The sequence below is a fragment of the Toxorhynchites rutilus genome, chromosome 3 (assembly GCF_029784135.1).
Source record: "Toxorhynchites rutilus septentrionalis strain SRP chromosome 3, ASM2978413v1, whole genome shotgun sequence".
NCBI lineage: Eukaryota > Metazoa > Arthropoda > Insecta > Diptera > Culicidae > Toxorhynchites > Toxorhynchites rutilus.
In genome coordinates this window covers 225458725-225474714 of record NC_073746.1, presented here as the reverse complement: position 1 = coordinate 225474714, position 15990 = coordinate 225458725, and the positions used below count along the sequence as shown (strand labels likewise).

The window sequence follows — 15990 nt, the reverse complement described above, 5'->3', positions numbered from 1 at the left end:
GAACAGCGCTTAATTAGAAAACGTGGATTTTTTTTATTAATCCGTTTATTTTTACAGGCTTAGTTACCTAAGTTTAAATGAGCCAAACTCTTAACTATATTTCAACTAGCATATATTAACATGTTGTTTCCTTAATTCTATGGTTGATGAAATAGGAAACCGATTACTCGCGGTCGACTCGAGTTTAGAAGGGCGAAACATTTTCATTAGGAAAAGGATGAGATGTAAGGAGATGTGTGTTCACACTCACACTCACATTCACATTCACATTTTCATTCACACTGACACTTCACACTCAATTCTTAAAACTATCCTTACATCTATTATGTATTTACAATTTAACTTATTCTAGTGTTAGTAGGAAGGAAACCGATAGCTCGCGAAGGACGGAAAGGATAGGAAAAGGATGTATGAGCAATTACACTCGAAGATCGATAGCTTTAAGGAAAACATATATTTGGGACATGTAATCAAGGTCTAACCGAGCCAACACATCTCTCACCGGCACATTGGGCTGCTTTCCTCCATCCCGAAGGAAGTTTTCTAAATTCGATCTGGCGACAAGATACAACTCGCACGACCAAACAACGTGTTCGATGTCGTGGTAACCATGGCCACAACCGCAGAGATTGCTGTCGGCAAGATTAAAACGAAAAAGCAGCGCGTCTAACAAACAGTGATTGGACATGAGTCGGGAGAAGGTGCGAATAAAGTCCCAACTCAAGACCAGACTTTTGAACCACGGATTGAGGCTAACCTTAGGGATAATCGAATGGAGCCACCGGCCCAATTCATCTTCGTTCCATTTGCGATGCCAGTTAGCGATGGTATTTCTACGGACTAAAGAATAAAATTCATTAAAGGCAATTTGACGTTGATAAATATCGCCTTCAATTGCACCTACCTTTGCTAATGAGTCAGCCCTCTCATTACCCGTAATGGAGCAATGTGAGGGGACCCAGACAAAGGTAATGACATAACAGCGTCTGGATAAAGCACTCAAAATTTCTCGTTTTCTCTCAAGGAAGTACGGCGAGTGTTTTTCCGGCCTCACTGAACGGATAGCTTCGACAGAGCTAAGACTATCCGTTACAATGTAATAGTGTTCAACAGGTCGTGAGGCGACGCTGTCCAGTGCCCAGTGTATTGCTGCCAATTCAGCAATATACACTGAGCAAGGATACTGAACACTGTGGGAGGTGCTAAAAAAGTTGTTGAACACTCCAAATCCTGTGGACTCATTCATAGAGGACCCATCAGTAAAGTACATATCATCACAATTGACAGAACTTGCAACACTGCTTTTTGTGTACAAGTGGTTTTTTTTTCGGTCGTGATTTTTTCCGTTGATTATCGTGTTTTTTTATGTCTTAAATATTTTATCCGAGCTATTACTGTATGTCAGTGTTTCGTTGTTGAATTGGTTCGTGTGTAATTCGAAATCTTTCCGTTGTGGTAAATTATCTCGTCTCGCGAGTGTTGTGCTTTTGTTGGTGACGAAACGACTACTCTCCACGCCGATTTTTTCTTTTGAAGCGCCATCTACCGGGATAAAACTTAAGCAACTCACAGCACGAAAAATTGCACGCCACATAACTACTTCTTTCATCCAACCGACTTGAACGCGTATTTTATTGCCTATCCAAAGGCGCATCACAATGATGAAAAACTGCGCTAAGTGCTCAAATGCAATTTCGAGCATCGATTTCGTCGTTTGCCGTGGGTATTGCGGTGCGGCTTTTCATATGAATGCCTGCTCTGGTGTTACCCGCGCACTGCAGTCGTACTTCGCAGCGAACAGAAATAACCTTTTTTGGATGTGTGATCAATGCGCTGAGCTATTCGAAAATTCTCATTTTCGCGTTCTATCGCGCCAGGCTGATGAAACATCTCCTCTTTGCACGCTCAAGACTGCGATTACAGAGCTGCGTTCCGAAATAAAGCAACTGCACTCTAAGCCTGTTGCCCAATTTTCACCCGCTACAAGCTTGCACTGGCCAGCGCCTGAACAGCGCAGAGCGATAAAACGTCCTCGTGAGATCGATTTCACCATGCGTGCTTCTGACAGTTGCCAAATAGGACGCAAAAAGCCGTTGGCAAATGTTGTGTCAGTGCATATCTGCAATAATGATGCAGGTCGGAAATTCTGGTTATACCTTTCAAAAATTCGTCCTGACGTCACCGTGGAATCGGTTTCTGCTATGGTTAAAGCCAATATCGGGACTGCAGATAATAATTCCGTGGTAAAGCTTGTCCCAAAAGGAAGAGAGTTGGATTCACTTACATTCTTATCCTTCAAAATTGGGCTCGACCAATCGTTCAAAGATAAAGCTTTAGATCCATCCACATGGCCTGAAGGGTTGTTGTTTCGGGAATTCGTAGACTACGGTTCCCAAAAATTTCAAGTTTCTCCGAAGTACAAAAGGTCTACCACGCCGTTGCTGCCACCAGAAACAGTTTCATCGCCGATAGCGCCGATCCGGGATTTGAGCCAGTTTACTCCAGCCCGGGACGCAACAGTTTAAGCCATTCGGAAGGCCCCTATCCCTCCATCACAGTCGTGTCCTTCCCGCCAACTGTCAACAGTCGTCCCGGACCTGTGTTTGAGCATGGAAAAGGGGTCTTCCAGCCTATCAGCACAGGCAAGTACAGCTCCATAGGATTCGATTCCGTACCTGATTCTCGCTACGTTTCCAGTCACATTTCGCTACCTAGAATGACAATACCATATAAGCATCGTCCATCCAGTCTCCGGTGGTCACTCTCAACGGAATGCACGCAAAACAGCTTGATGGAAGCTCCCAAGCCGCTCGGCACAGTCGAGCACTGCCGTCGTCACTCCGCTGACCGTTCCTGCCATCCAAGACATTCCGTTCCTGTGTTCGGAGCTGGTGAGGGAGTCCTTCAACTTGCTACCTCAGGCAAGTACGATAACAGTACCGTTTCTTCGCTTCCTGAAATCTGTCCCATTAACAGTGTTACTTCGTCATCGTCAGCGGATTGCACGCAAAACAGAATGATGGAAACTCCCAAGCCGTCCAGCATAGTCGAGAATCGTCGTCTCTGCGCTGACCGCAACACCACGTCTTTAACCTCCAACATCCTGATGTATTATCAGAACATTGGTGGGACTGGGTGATTTCGCAGATGGGACCTAGAGATAACATTATAATTATTGGCGACTATAACATGGGTACGATATCGTGGCAGCACAATTCGGTTGAATCGCTCTATCCGATCAACTCTCGATCCTCGGTTGGATTAACATCGCGAAAATTGCTTGATGCATACTGCACTGCTGGACTCAAACAGATGAGTGGAATTGGAAACGAAAACAATCGTTTGCTCGATTTGTGTTACGTTAGTCACAAAGAGCTATGCCAGGACGTTAGGGTTATGCAAGCTCCATCACCGCTAAAATCTGTAGACATCATCCTCCCATACTAACGGAATTGAAAATATGTCCACAACAACGCTTTTGCGACACTACTGAGAGCGTTTTTTACGATTTCAGTAAGGCCGATTTCGATGGCATGAACGATTTCTTTTTACGTGTGCAGTGGAACGAAGTTTTCCAAGATTGCGACGCTAACCTCGCTGCTTCTACTATTTCTGGTATCCTGCTTTATGCTATCGACCAATTTGTCCCTTTGAAGTCCAAACGCGAGCCGTTGAAAACAGCTTAGACAAATGCCGATCTCAAATTTCTTAAGAAGATGAAACGAGCTGCACTCAGACGGTTCGCCAAATACCGTACGGATTCTACGAGGAATAGATACTTGAAGTTAAATAACGAATACAAACAGCTTAACAATCGTCTGTACAACGCTTATCAGGACAATTTGCAAAGACGCATCAAGAATAACCCCAAAACTTTCTGGCGCTACGTAAATGAACAACGAAAGGAAACTGGACTGCCTTCAACGATGTCCAACGGTTTGATTGAGGCTGATAATATCTCTGACATTGCCGATATGTTTCGCTCTCAATTCAGCAACGTCTTTACTGACGAACAACTCGATCCGCCGGATGTGGCAGCTGCCACTCTAAACGTTCCTCTGTTTTCTACTTATTTGCTACAGTTTTTAATCACCGATGATATGGTTAGCACAGCAGGAAAGAAATTGAAGTCCTCCACGGGATGTGGCAGTGACGGTATTCCATCACTTGTGCTCAAACGTTGCATGCATTCGCTGGCTAAACCACTCGCAACAGTGTTTAATCTTTCACTGAACTCTGGCGTATTTCCGAACTGTTGGAAACAGTCGTATGTTTTCCCTGTGTTCAAGAAAGGGTGCAAAAGGGTCGTTTCGAATTACCGCGGTATAGCTGCGTTAGGTGCCACGTCCAAGCTATTTGAATTGATCATTCTTAACGAGTTAGTGCACAGATACTCGCATTATATATCGGAGGACCAACACGTATTCATGCCAAAACGTTCAACGACGACTAACCTAACTTGCTTCACTTCCTATGTAGTTCGTCAAATAGAAAATCGTCAGCAAGTGGATGCTATATACACGGATTTATCTGCAGCATTCGATAAAATGAACCATCAAATCGCAATAGCTAAACTTGACAAACTAGGCATGGATGGCGATCTGTTACTCTGGCTGGAATCTTACCTATGTGGTCGTAGCGTGTCTGTCAAGATTGGAGACCATGTTTCGAAACCCTTTCCAGCTTGCTCTGGTGTTCCCCAAGGAAGGCACCTCGGACCGTTTCTATTCCTACTATACATGAATGATGTCAACTTCATACTAAACTGCCTCAAACTCTCGTATGCAGATGACCTGAAGCTGTTCTATAAGATTGAGCAGCCACAAGACGCGGTTTTTCTACAACAACAGTTAGAAACATTCGCTAAATGGTGTCATAGTAATAGAATGTCACTAAACAAGTCCAAATGCGCGGTAATTTCGTTTGGACGTAAACGCTCTCTTTTTCACTTCGGTTACAGTCTGGAAGGTGTACAATTACAGCGAGAATCGACTATCAAGGACTTGGGCATCCTGATTGATACGAAAGTTACCTTCAAGGATCACATTACACTCGACGTATCTAAAGCCTCTTCGCAGCTGGGTTTTCTCTTTCGTTTTGCCAAAAAGTTTAGGGATATCTACTGCCTGAAAGCTCTGTACTGTTCTATTGTGCGCCCCATCTTGGAATATTCATCGGTCATATGGTCTCCTTACTACCAAAATTAAAAACCAACGGATTGAGGCAGTACAGCGAAAATTCGTCCGCTTTGCTCTACGTCATCTTAGGTGGACGGATCCATTTAACCTGCCTAGTTACAAGAGCCGTTGCTTAGCCAAAGTTCCGCATAATGGGCCTGATTCTCGAATACACTACGAATACACTTCACGGTGGAAACGGTATGAAACGCATTCGCGTGACAACGGTACGGTGTCGACATCTGGATGCGAGATTAGTTTCCCACTAAATTTATCATTTTAAAATCAAATTATCTTCAGATTAAATTTTTGTATGAGATTATTATACCACACGAAGATAACAAAGTTGTCCACTCACATTGAATACCAGTTTGATACGAAGAGGTTAATTTTCATTAATGATTTTTTATTTGAAAAGTGCTCATTCTGCCTGAAAACTCATCATTATCTTCGACACTTCACTAACACGTAAAACGTAGTTCAATGGCGTGCCGTTTATTTCGTTTCCACCGTGAAGTGTATTCGAGAATCAGGCCCAATGAGGCTTGGTTTAGTTGGAATGGCATATTTATCCAAGGTCAAGCCACAAAAGGATCATCTTCGAGTGCAGAATGTGATGAAGTATATCAGCTTTAGTGAACAGAACATTGTAAGTTGTTATTCAGCTATGACCACTTTGCCCCCAAACATCAAAATAATTTCTATGCTAATTAATCACTGAGATTGAACAAAATATCTGTCCACCTCTCCTAGAATATGTGAACAGTCGTCCAAACTGATGATTTGTCCAATATATCAGATTGAATAAACTAAATTTCACGAGAAATTCCATAGATACCATGCGCACTGAACTACGGCCGAATGGCTAATGAGAGAGTAATTTCTGTTTTTATTTGTATTTGCGACAGCTCTACTGAAGTACAGAGTGACTCGAAAGTCATTAAATTCTTCAAACATAAGGTGACTATCAATACGGCATCTATAGACAATAGTTATACTACTAATCAAGCGGGTGACCACTTTGCCCCCCATGACCATGACCGCTCGAGTTTTATGAAGTGTGTTTTGGCAGCTGATTGAAAACAGAAACTGCCATACTCCATCACTGAGAGAATAGTTGTTCGATACAACATTATAAGATCTTGTGGATGGAGTCGAGCCAAACCCCAAGATACTTGAATGACATAGCATGAGTGATCGGTTTACCCAAAAGTTGAAGCTTTGGTTTTGCTGGTCTATGCTTCCTAGAAAAAATCACCATCTCTGTTTTCTCCGTGGAGAATTCGATCCCTAGCCCAATGGCCCAGGTTGGAAAATTGTTCAAAGTATCTTGTAAGGGCTCTTGCAGGTCGGATTCGTTTGATCCTACGACAGACACCCATGAGCCCTGGGGGAGTCCCATGTAGGACCCGACTCATAGTCGAATCCCCGTGAGAAAAATTAAAATGTTTCTCACTAAGCAAGTTATATAACATATTATTCAATAGAGACGGCAGACCCCGAGAGTGTAATTTGTTTGACAAAACCTCTATTGAAACAAAATCAAAGGCCCCCTTTATGTCCAAGAATACTGAAGCCATTTGAATTTCTAAAGAAAGCAACACAAGACAATCATTCGTCCTTTTGCCCCTGCGGAACCCATATTGTGTATCTGAGAGTAGGCAATTCGTTTCAACCCATCGATCAAGGCGAAACAAGATCATTTTCTCCAAAAATTTTCGTATACAAGACAGCATTGCTATTGGGCGGTACGAATTGAGAATAAAACGTGGATGTGATAACGAAAAATAAATTTTGGGCGGGACGAAGTTTGCCGTCAGCTAGTATGTTATATATTTAATACAGTGTCGACGTATGGCAGCGACATCCATTTAGGTAAGCTAAATAACTAAAAAGTTATTTAAGAAATTTCGATGCATTCTAAAATAATACCCGAAGTAATAAACAAACGGATTGAATAATATAATTCCGTGATTCTACGTCGAAAATCGTGTCCTAGAAACAACCCCTTACAATTTGTTCATCTCTATCCGAAATCAGTCCATATTTTGAATCCATATGTTTGAATTGAACGGATACAACGCAAATAGGTTCTTCTACTTGGAGACATTATCAGCCAAATGAACCAGGTTTCAACACCGATTATCCGCCAACGTTTTTCAAAATAACAAATATATTTAAAAAGAATTGAAAATATTAACATCCAAAAACAGCATGAACGAGCACGAAGGTCTATCCCGTCTACTCAGGAAAACGAAGTCGGGCACTACAACAAAGTAACGGAGCCCATAGCTAATATAGTTAAGCATGCAGCAAGGACGTAACAGTTAATAATCATACTGACAAGCGTTATCTTTATAACACACATAAATAACAATACTCAGAATGCGACGACGAACTTGCAACATGTGCAAGTCGGAGTTACCTACCTTTGTACAAAACTCTATGCCCAAAGCCCAAAACTCTACGATGGATGGTGTCGAAAAAATATATTTTAGAAAGTGGAATTTTATTAGAGAATGGAGTTCTGTGACATAATAACAATTGTCACTGATCTGTACGATACAAAATGTGACCCGTCATCCCCGTCATTGTGTGAGTCATTCGAACAGTACATAAAAAATGATGCATGGTATTTTTCTTCCACGCTACAGGAGGTGCATTTTCCATCATGTTAAGCTGCTAGTCATCAATTCAAAATTTTCGTTTGTCGAGATTAAAGGGTGTTCGGATCAAAAAGTGGTCAAACTAAATTGCATGATCGATTATTTGTTTATTAAAAAAAATCAAAGTATCTTTCTTTTTGAAGTTCAATATGTATAAAAGACGGAAAAAATACTCAGTTGAGATTCCGGTCGACCTAGTCCAAATTGGCGAGCCTTTCGTTTGACGCTTGCCATCAGATTTTGTACAGTCACCTTATCCACTTTCTTCGCCGCAGAACGCCAGTTTGCTTTGAACTGCTTTTCGCTGCTAACAGTTTTTTATGTCTTCTTAAGGTTCTGCTTAATTATCGCCCAATATTTTTAGATTGGGCGAAGTTCTGGTGTGTTGGGAGGGTTCTTATCTTTGGGCACAACCTGCATCTTGTTAGCGGCATACCACTCCATGGCCTTTTTTCCATAATGGCAGGATGTCAAATCCGGCCAAAACAGCACAAACAAGTCATGTTTCTTCAGGAAAGGCAGCAAACGCTTTTGAAGACACTCTTTCACGTAAATTTCCTGGTTGACGGTCCCGGTTGCAACGAAAATGTCGCTTTTCAAGCCACATGTACAGATAGCTTGCCAAACGAGATATTTCTTGACAAACTTTGATAGTTTAATATGCTTGAAAATGTCTGCCACCTTTCACCTTCCGGTTGCTGTATAATACTCTTGTCCAGGAAGCTGTCTGAAGACTGCCTTGACGTAGGTTTTGTCGTCCATTACCACACAATCAAACCTTGTCAACAATGTCGTATACAGCTTCCGAGATCTTGTTTTTGCCGTAAGGTTACTACTCAATTAAGATTCCGGTCGACCTAGTCCAAATTGGCGAGCCTTTCGTTTGACGCCTGCCATCAGATTTTGTACAGTCACCTTATCCACTTTCTTCGCCGCAGAATGCCAGTTTGCTTTGAACTACTTCTCGCTGCTAGCAGTTTTTTGGGTCTTCTTTAGGTTCTGCTTAACTATCGCCCAATATTTTTCGATTGGGCGAAGTTCTGGTGTGTTGGGAGGGTTCTTATCCTTGGGCACAACCTGCATCTTGTTAGCGGAATACCACTCCATGGCCTTTTTTCCATAATGGCAGGATGCCAAATCCGGCCAAAACAGCACAGACAAGTCATGTTTCTTCAGGAAAGGCAGCAAACGCTTTTAAAGACACTCTTTCACGTAAATTTCCTGGTTGACGGTCCCGGTTGCAACGAAAATGTCGCTTTTCAAGCCACAGGTACAGATAGCTTGCCAAACGAGATATTTCTCGGCAAACTTTGATAGTTTAATATGCTTGAAAATGTCTGCCACCTTTCCCCTTCCGGTTGCTGTATAATACTCTTGTCCAGGAAGCTGTCTGAAGTCTGCCTTAACGTAGGTTTCGTCGTCCATTACCACGCAATCAAACTTTGTCAACAATGTCGTATACAGCTTCCGAGATCTTGTTTTTGCCGTAAGGTTTTGCTTATCGTTGCGATTTGGAGTCACTACCTTCTTATAAGTCGATAGTCCGGATCGTTTTTTAGCTTCATGCACGGTTGTAGACGATATTCCCAACTTATTTGAGACATCTCGAACGGAGAGGTTGGGGTTGCCCTTGAAAGCACTAGCCACTCTTCTGTTCGGCTCCCGGCTTTCTATTTCCCCCAGATCCAAGCTTTCTAGTTGTCGACAAACGTTCCCCGAACACTTTTATTACTTTGGTGACGGTTGATTTGGCCACATTCAACGATTTTACTATTTCTGCGTGCGTGTAGTTTGGATTTTCACGACGCATGTACAAAATTTTGATTCGTCGCTCCTCTTGCTTTGACACCATTTTGATAACTAAAGATCTAATGTCAAAATCCAAATAGAGACATCATTCTACACGCACACACCTACGAAATGGTTTTTTATATGAATGATTAGAAAAAATACGGCGAATTTAAGTTGACCACTTTTTGATCCGAACACCCTTTAGTACGTTGTAAGAGATTGCTATATCAAATTGTGACTGAATCAGCCCCGATTTTTCATTCTGATAGATTTTTTTTTCGAAACTCATACAACTTTGGATTGCATCTTCTAGGAAGGCTTTCGCGCAATAATTGCTACCGCTTCAAACTCAGAAACGATCTGGTTAATTCCTAGCATAAATCTGCAAATATTGTTGCTATCGCGAAAAGTTGTCTCAGTGTGTTTCTGAGAACCATTGATACCCAGTCCACGTCTTATCGGCACAAAGCCTTCATAACATCTTGATCAGAGGCAAAATATCTTATGAATGATTGTCGCTCCTTTGCTAGAAATGGTAAATTTTCCACATCATGTGGCCATAGGCTTCGAGCAATGAATCCAGTTCATAAGCATGCCTAATTCTTTCATCTCGCATTCATACCCCCAAAATCAGTAGACATAAAGTTATGTCACAAATCACCCGACAGCACCCGGCTGCTGCTAACAAGATTTGCAAGGCAAGAGCGCTCCATCGTTAGACAGGAATTCCGGTGACGGAAGCAGGCTGTCGTAATCACGCGATGTTTGGCATGCGTCGTTCGGCGTCAAGATGCCATGGTCGTATATCACTTTTATTGAATTCATATTTTACTGTTGCCTAACAAGCAGACACAATACCGGTTTGGGGGAGAAAAGACACGTAGCCAGGAACAACAAAGGAAGTTATCCCGCTCCCTGATTGAAATGAAACGTACAACTTTATCACCGAAAAGTGTTATTTTTGGTCTGTATTCGGTAGTGAGGCATATCAACATGATCCGACTACTGTTCATGTTTGTACCATTTGCAGTCGTCAATTTTTAGGCCCGAGTTTGGCCACTAACTTTGCACAGTACTGCGCACCAATGTTCTACATGAATCTTAGCGATAATACACAAAAAATCAAATGCAAAGATTACAGCATTAATGTTATACAAATTGCTTTACCCATTGCTCCCGGGATTGAGCTATTGTAACTGTATCAAAACGACCAACCTAATTAATTCAGTGTATATCCATTTTTTTCAGAAGATAACCCAGAGCTATATTCTACGAACTTACAATTTATTACATTGCCATTGAAAACGCTACAGTGAAATTTTGCCTCGAACAGCGTATCGGCTGCCAGTTTTCCACGAACATAATTTATGCATTTCCCAGCTGTGCCAACACTGAGTATTAACCCAAGCTGCGCTCACCACAGTTCGCTCATTCACGTAGATTGTCCTTTCGGACATACATACTGTCTGCCATTTATCATGGTGAAATAAACCACTATATGAGTTTCATCGCCATTTATTGTCATCAACCTATGAAACTTGCACGTCTTCTGATAAATCACAATAGAAAATTGAATTCTAAAAATCAATGCGACTTTCATCATTACACGCTGATGACAAGGCCATTTACGAGGTCTGTTTCAAATATATCGCGACTTTTTAATCTCCACAGGTTACGTTTATTCGATTTTCGATATTTTTGTGGCGTAATTTTAAATCGGTAAATTTTTGGCAAACGCTTTGCTTACGCGTACTTTCGCTCGGCTTCGATTTTTGCCTATTCAAAAAAAATGATCATTGATTTTGCGTGAAAAATTCAACTACCTTGGACCGTATCACATTCATACAAAATATTCTCAGAGGATTAAGAAGTCAATTTGGATAACTACTCAAATATCTGAGTAGTTTTTCTGTATTTCTTAGCAAAATTACATCTCCAACGCTCCCAAAACCACTATTCTTAAAGAATTAATCCACAAATTATATCATGCAATATCTTTCGCAGAACGGCAACAGCAAATACGAAAACGACTGTATTAGCGGCAACTATAGAGAAATTCCACGCCAAATCGGCCAAAACACAGCAAATTTTGACCCGACGAATTTTGACGATTTTTTTGAAACTTGGTACTTATGATGGAAACTACCTAGAATCACAATTTTCATTATAATATGACCAATTTAAATCGATTGAGGAAAAAAAATAACATTCAGAATATACTGTTAAAAAAACTTACTCAAAAATTCAATTTAATATTGAAAACTTTTATATCTCAAAACATTCCTCCTTCGATATTTTTTTGTATTTTTTTTATTGTCTTAGGATAAAACGTTACACATATTTTTTCATGTTGAATCGTGTAGATTCTATTATTCATATTACTTTTCTTAAAACGTTAAATTCCCGCGTCGGTCCCTAGGGGCCGACGTTGAGCTTTTTGGTAGAAAAGCGCTAACTGACTGGGACTGACAGTTATAAAATGAAAAAAAAAATATATATGGTTTGTTTTCGGATGTTTTACAGAATATGACTACTTTCTAGTCGATTTTCTGACTTTTTCCATTGCATATAATAAATATATTTGGGACCCACACTGATATTGTGCAAATGCTCTTGATGCGGACTGGATGGAAAGTGCAGCGTATAAAAGGGGTGTAGCTTACGATGCATTGTTTCGTTTCTCTTCAGGCTTCCAGTGTATTGGGTATAAAACTGTTTAGGTCGGTACAATTTTAACCACTTAAAACGTAGGTTTAGCTCGTTTGGATATTTCTTGACATTTTAGAATTGTTTTTTTGAAAAACATATTTTCTTTATTGTGATACACGTGTATATGTTCGAATTTCAACAATGAAAATTTTATATAATCGAATAATATATAATCGAGTCTGTACATAATCGAGTCCGACCTGTATAGAGAATGGCCAATCAGAGAAAAGTGGAGATAGTGATTTTCAGTGACATAATGAAATAAGTGAATAGATACACGAATCAACCAGAAAACTCTGAAATGTGTGATCAAATTTCAATAGTAGAAGACAATTAATCAAGAACGATAGCAAACAATTTGTGTTATACGGTTTTAATTTAAGGTTATAATAAATAGCCTTTTTTTAGCTTTTTAACTATGAGAATACTAATTTTGCATTAATAATTTTGATACGTTGTATTGTATTCTGTTACAATATGTTGTATTACAACTCATGTGGTAAATATATATAAATAAAAATGATTTGGTGGTGTAAATGATTTTGGTTTGTCCAGTCGTAAATATGATCATAGTTTATCCACTTCTTTGAATGATCTAGTTCAGCGCACCTGTGTCAAATTAGGTATTCGAATATTTCAAAATATATTAATAATATTGTATTCTTCATGATTTACAGTATTTTTATAGTATATTTAGTTTCTCTGTGTTGAGTGTATTGAGGTGAACACTTTTAAAATCCCCGAGAAAAGGCAATATTCTGAAGAAAGCCTAAATTATGAATGGATCAATATGATGACAGTAAACTCAAGCAATGAGAAATGCAACATCTTCTTTCAAATTCGATTTTTTTCATTCAAAAATAGTGGCTTCTAAAACAGGACAAACCATAACAATTTTTTCGGATAAACCATGATCAGAGGTTGTTAAATTATGATAATCATTTCTCTTTGAGGAAAATCGTTAAAAAACATATATATTTGAATAATTTCTACGCCTTACGGTAGTATTAGAAACTAGAGACTTAGGGCTTCTCAGCAAACCCAAACTCGTCTTGATTATATGTGATTTTCATGAAGAAAAATCGATTTGCATTTACTAGTTGCGTGGAAACACCCTAAATTGGAGATCAAGATCATTTAACCTACATAAAAATAATTTCTGTGAGAACTTGAGTGTTCGAAATGATTTAAGCCAAAATATTAGGTTGTCAAAAAAGTCCTGCGGTATTTTTTTTTAATTTTCATTTGTTCATAAAATTAGTTACAATCATCTATTTTAAGTCAAATATGCGCCGTTTTGTTCGATGACTTGTTCCCAACGAGATGCCAACTTCATAATACCCCTGTTATAGAAGCTCGCTTCCTTATTGGCAAAAAACTCGGATAGCCAATTTTCACAGGCCTCTTTTGTGGCTAACTAGAAACAAAATCTGTTTCGAATATATCACGTTTCCATTATATCACTGCGAAAAATTGTTTCAAGTGTGATATAATCGAGACGTTATTGTATATAAATGTTAAGATAGTATTTTGGATTCTAATAACTCTTTTCTCTAATGTTTGTGTTGGAATATCAACAGCTGACTTTGGCTTCCGATGCGTCAAAACTATGCAAACAATCGGCTCTTTTCAGGGCCACCTGAAATCTTCTTAAAAGTTATTTTCCAAATTTCGTCCCTTTTCAAAATAACATGTAAACAATCGAATTGAATGAAATAGTTTCTATTCCAACAAATGTACCATAGAAGTTTCGTGGCAGCGTAAATTTCCAAAAGAAAATATTGGTTCAAAATCTAATTCAATTTGGATACGACATTGCATGCTCAACAGTTTGAGTTCTTTACAAGTGGCAAATTGATTGTTAAGCCGATCAGTTCGAACACTCCTAGTAGACTAATTGGTTACAAATGTTCGTATCTATTAATTCGCGTATTGTTTGAACGTTTCCGAATCTCACATGGAGCGGTGCAATTAATCCATGTACCGACGGGCAGGTGATAAAGTGATGCGTCTTCGCTAATCTTCACTCTCTCTCGAATGATTGATTTCGCTCAAATTACGCATTTGTGATTCATCTTAGATTATTCCTGAGCCCACTCGACGGACCGTGTAATTGAAATATATACGTTTGTTCGTGCTATAGCCATACGAAAGCACATTGATTATCGAGAGTATGTTTAACGAGCGGAACGTTGATTTACTATGTTTGTTTCGATTGTACTTACAAAAGTATACAACACTGATTAGCGCCCTGACTAAACACGAAATGAATTTCTCTTCTTTGTTTTAGCTGGCCTGGAGGAGGACTGTGTTGATTTCCAGGGTAACTCGGTAGCCCACGGGTTGTTGTACGTACCTGGACCGGGCGTGTGCAGTCTGTGCGTGTGTTACCACTCAGAGCCGCTCTGGTGCAAAGCAATCTACTGTGATCCACCCTATGTAAGTATCGATTAGGCTCATTTAATATTTGCTGATTTTTTCATTTTGTTCTCGAGCAACTTTTTTATTATAATTGTGGATGTACGTCATCGGATTCTCCGACGCATGACTTGGCTTGTTATGTGATGGCCATTTTCTATTTAGAGATTAAGTTTGGAAAACGCCGATTTAGTTTTCTTTTGCACTTCAACATCAATGTTAAATGATGATAAAAAGCTATATCTCAAACTATGTGTGGTTTGACCGAAGAACGTTCCGTGATAAATCGATTCAGAAGGAAAGTTTGATAAATGAATTCCGCATGACCCGAACGAGATTCAGATAAAAAATCTCTTCGTCTTACTTTTCTCTGTTGTTACATCTAAACCATTCACACAGTGTTGTTAAGTGTGATGAAGAAACGACAAGCGTAAGTGCTTTACACAATTGATGGATGAAAATGAAGTGGTGTCAAAACGCCCTGCGTAATATAATATTGACAAAAAGCCAACACAAAAGCTGGGTCGGAAAGACTGTGTTACCCATGTTTTGCAACAACTGACTACAATCGCTGCCAGGCATTTGACAATATGCACTGGGCACTGCTGTTAAAAAGCGCGTGACCAGACTCCTTCCATCATAAACAAGGTAACATAAAGATGACACAAATGTATGTAAAGATGGTATATGTATGGACACATGTTCCGTTTAATTGAACAGATTCTATCTTGTGATTTATAAATACTACGGTTCACAATTCGTCATATAATGATATCATGTGCTGTAATTTGAATTCAACCAACAGCTTTTAAAATAGCACTAGAAGATAGCCGTTCAATCGATTAACCACAAACATTGCAAACAAACCTTCTCCTATTTATTTTATATTTATTAAGAACGAACAAATCTATAAATAGGGACTGAAACTGAATTGCTGCATACAGCATAATTTTGCCTAAATTATTCACTGTTTCCATTTTTCAACACAAGCCTTATAGACCTCAGTCGTAACTCTACATAATTAAACACAAGCAAATCTTAGACAGGTTACCTGTGGCATAGTTCCTTCCTAATGGTTTTTCGGAACAATTTGGGTATCACTAATGCGCAATAGGACAACAGAACAGCATTCAAATATCAAACATAACAAATGGTATTCAGATTAATTACTTTTATCTTCATCGTCCTACATCGAACCTTCGATGTCCTAGTGAACGTTTAAATATCGC

At 39.6% G+C, this 15990-nt stretch overlaps 1 protein-coding gene across 5 annotated transcripts in view; it reads left to right on the top strand.

Annotated features, from left to right (window-relative positions):
- Positions 1–15990, top strand: part of LOC129780295 (integral membrane protein DGCR2/IDD-like) — a 152566-nt gene that overhangs the window by 81244 nt on the left and 55332 nt on the right. For all 5 annotated transcript variants that reach the window (XR_008743878.1, XR_008743880.1, XR_008743879.1 and 2 more), the window contains exon 3: positions 14634–14782. Coding sequence is in view for 2 of the 5 variants with exons in the window: in XM_055788372.1 (XP_055644347.1) it covers positions 14634–14782 (149 nt within the window). In the remaining 3 variants the exon portion in view is untranslated. The remainder of the gene's footprint in view (positions 1–14633; positions 14783–15990) is intronic.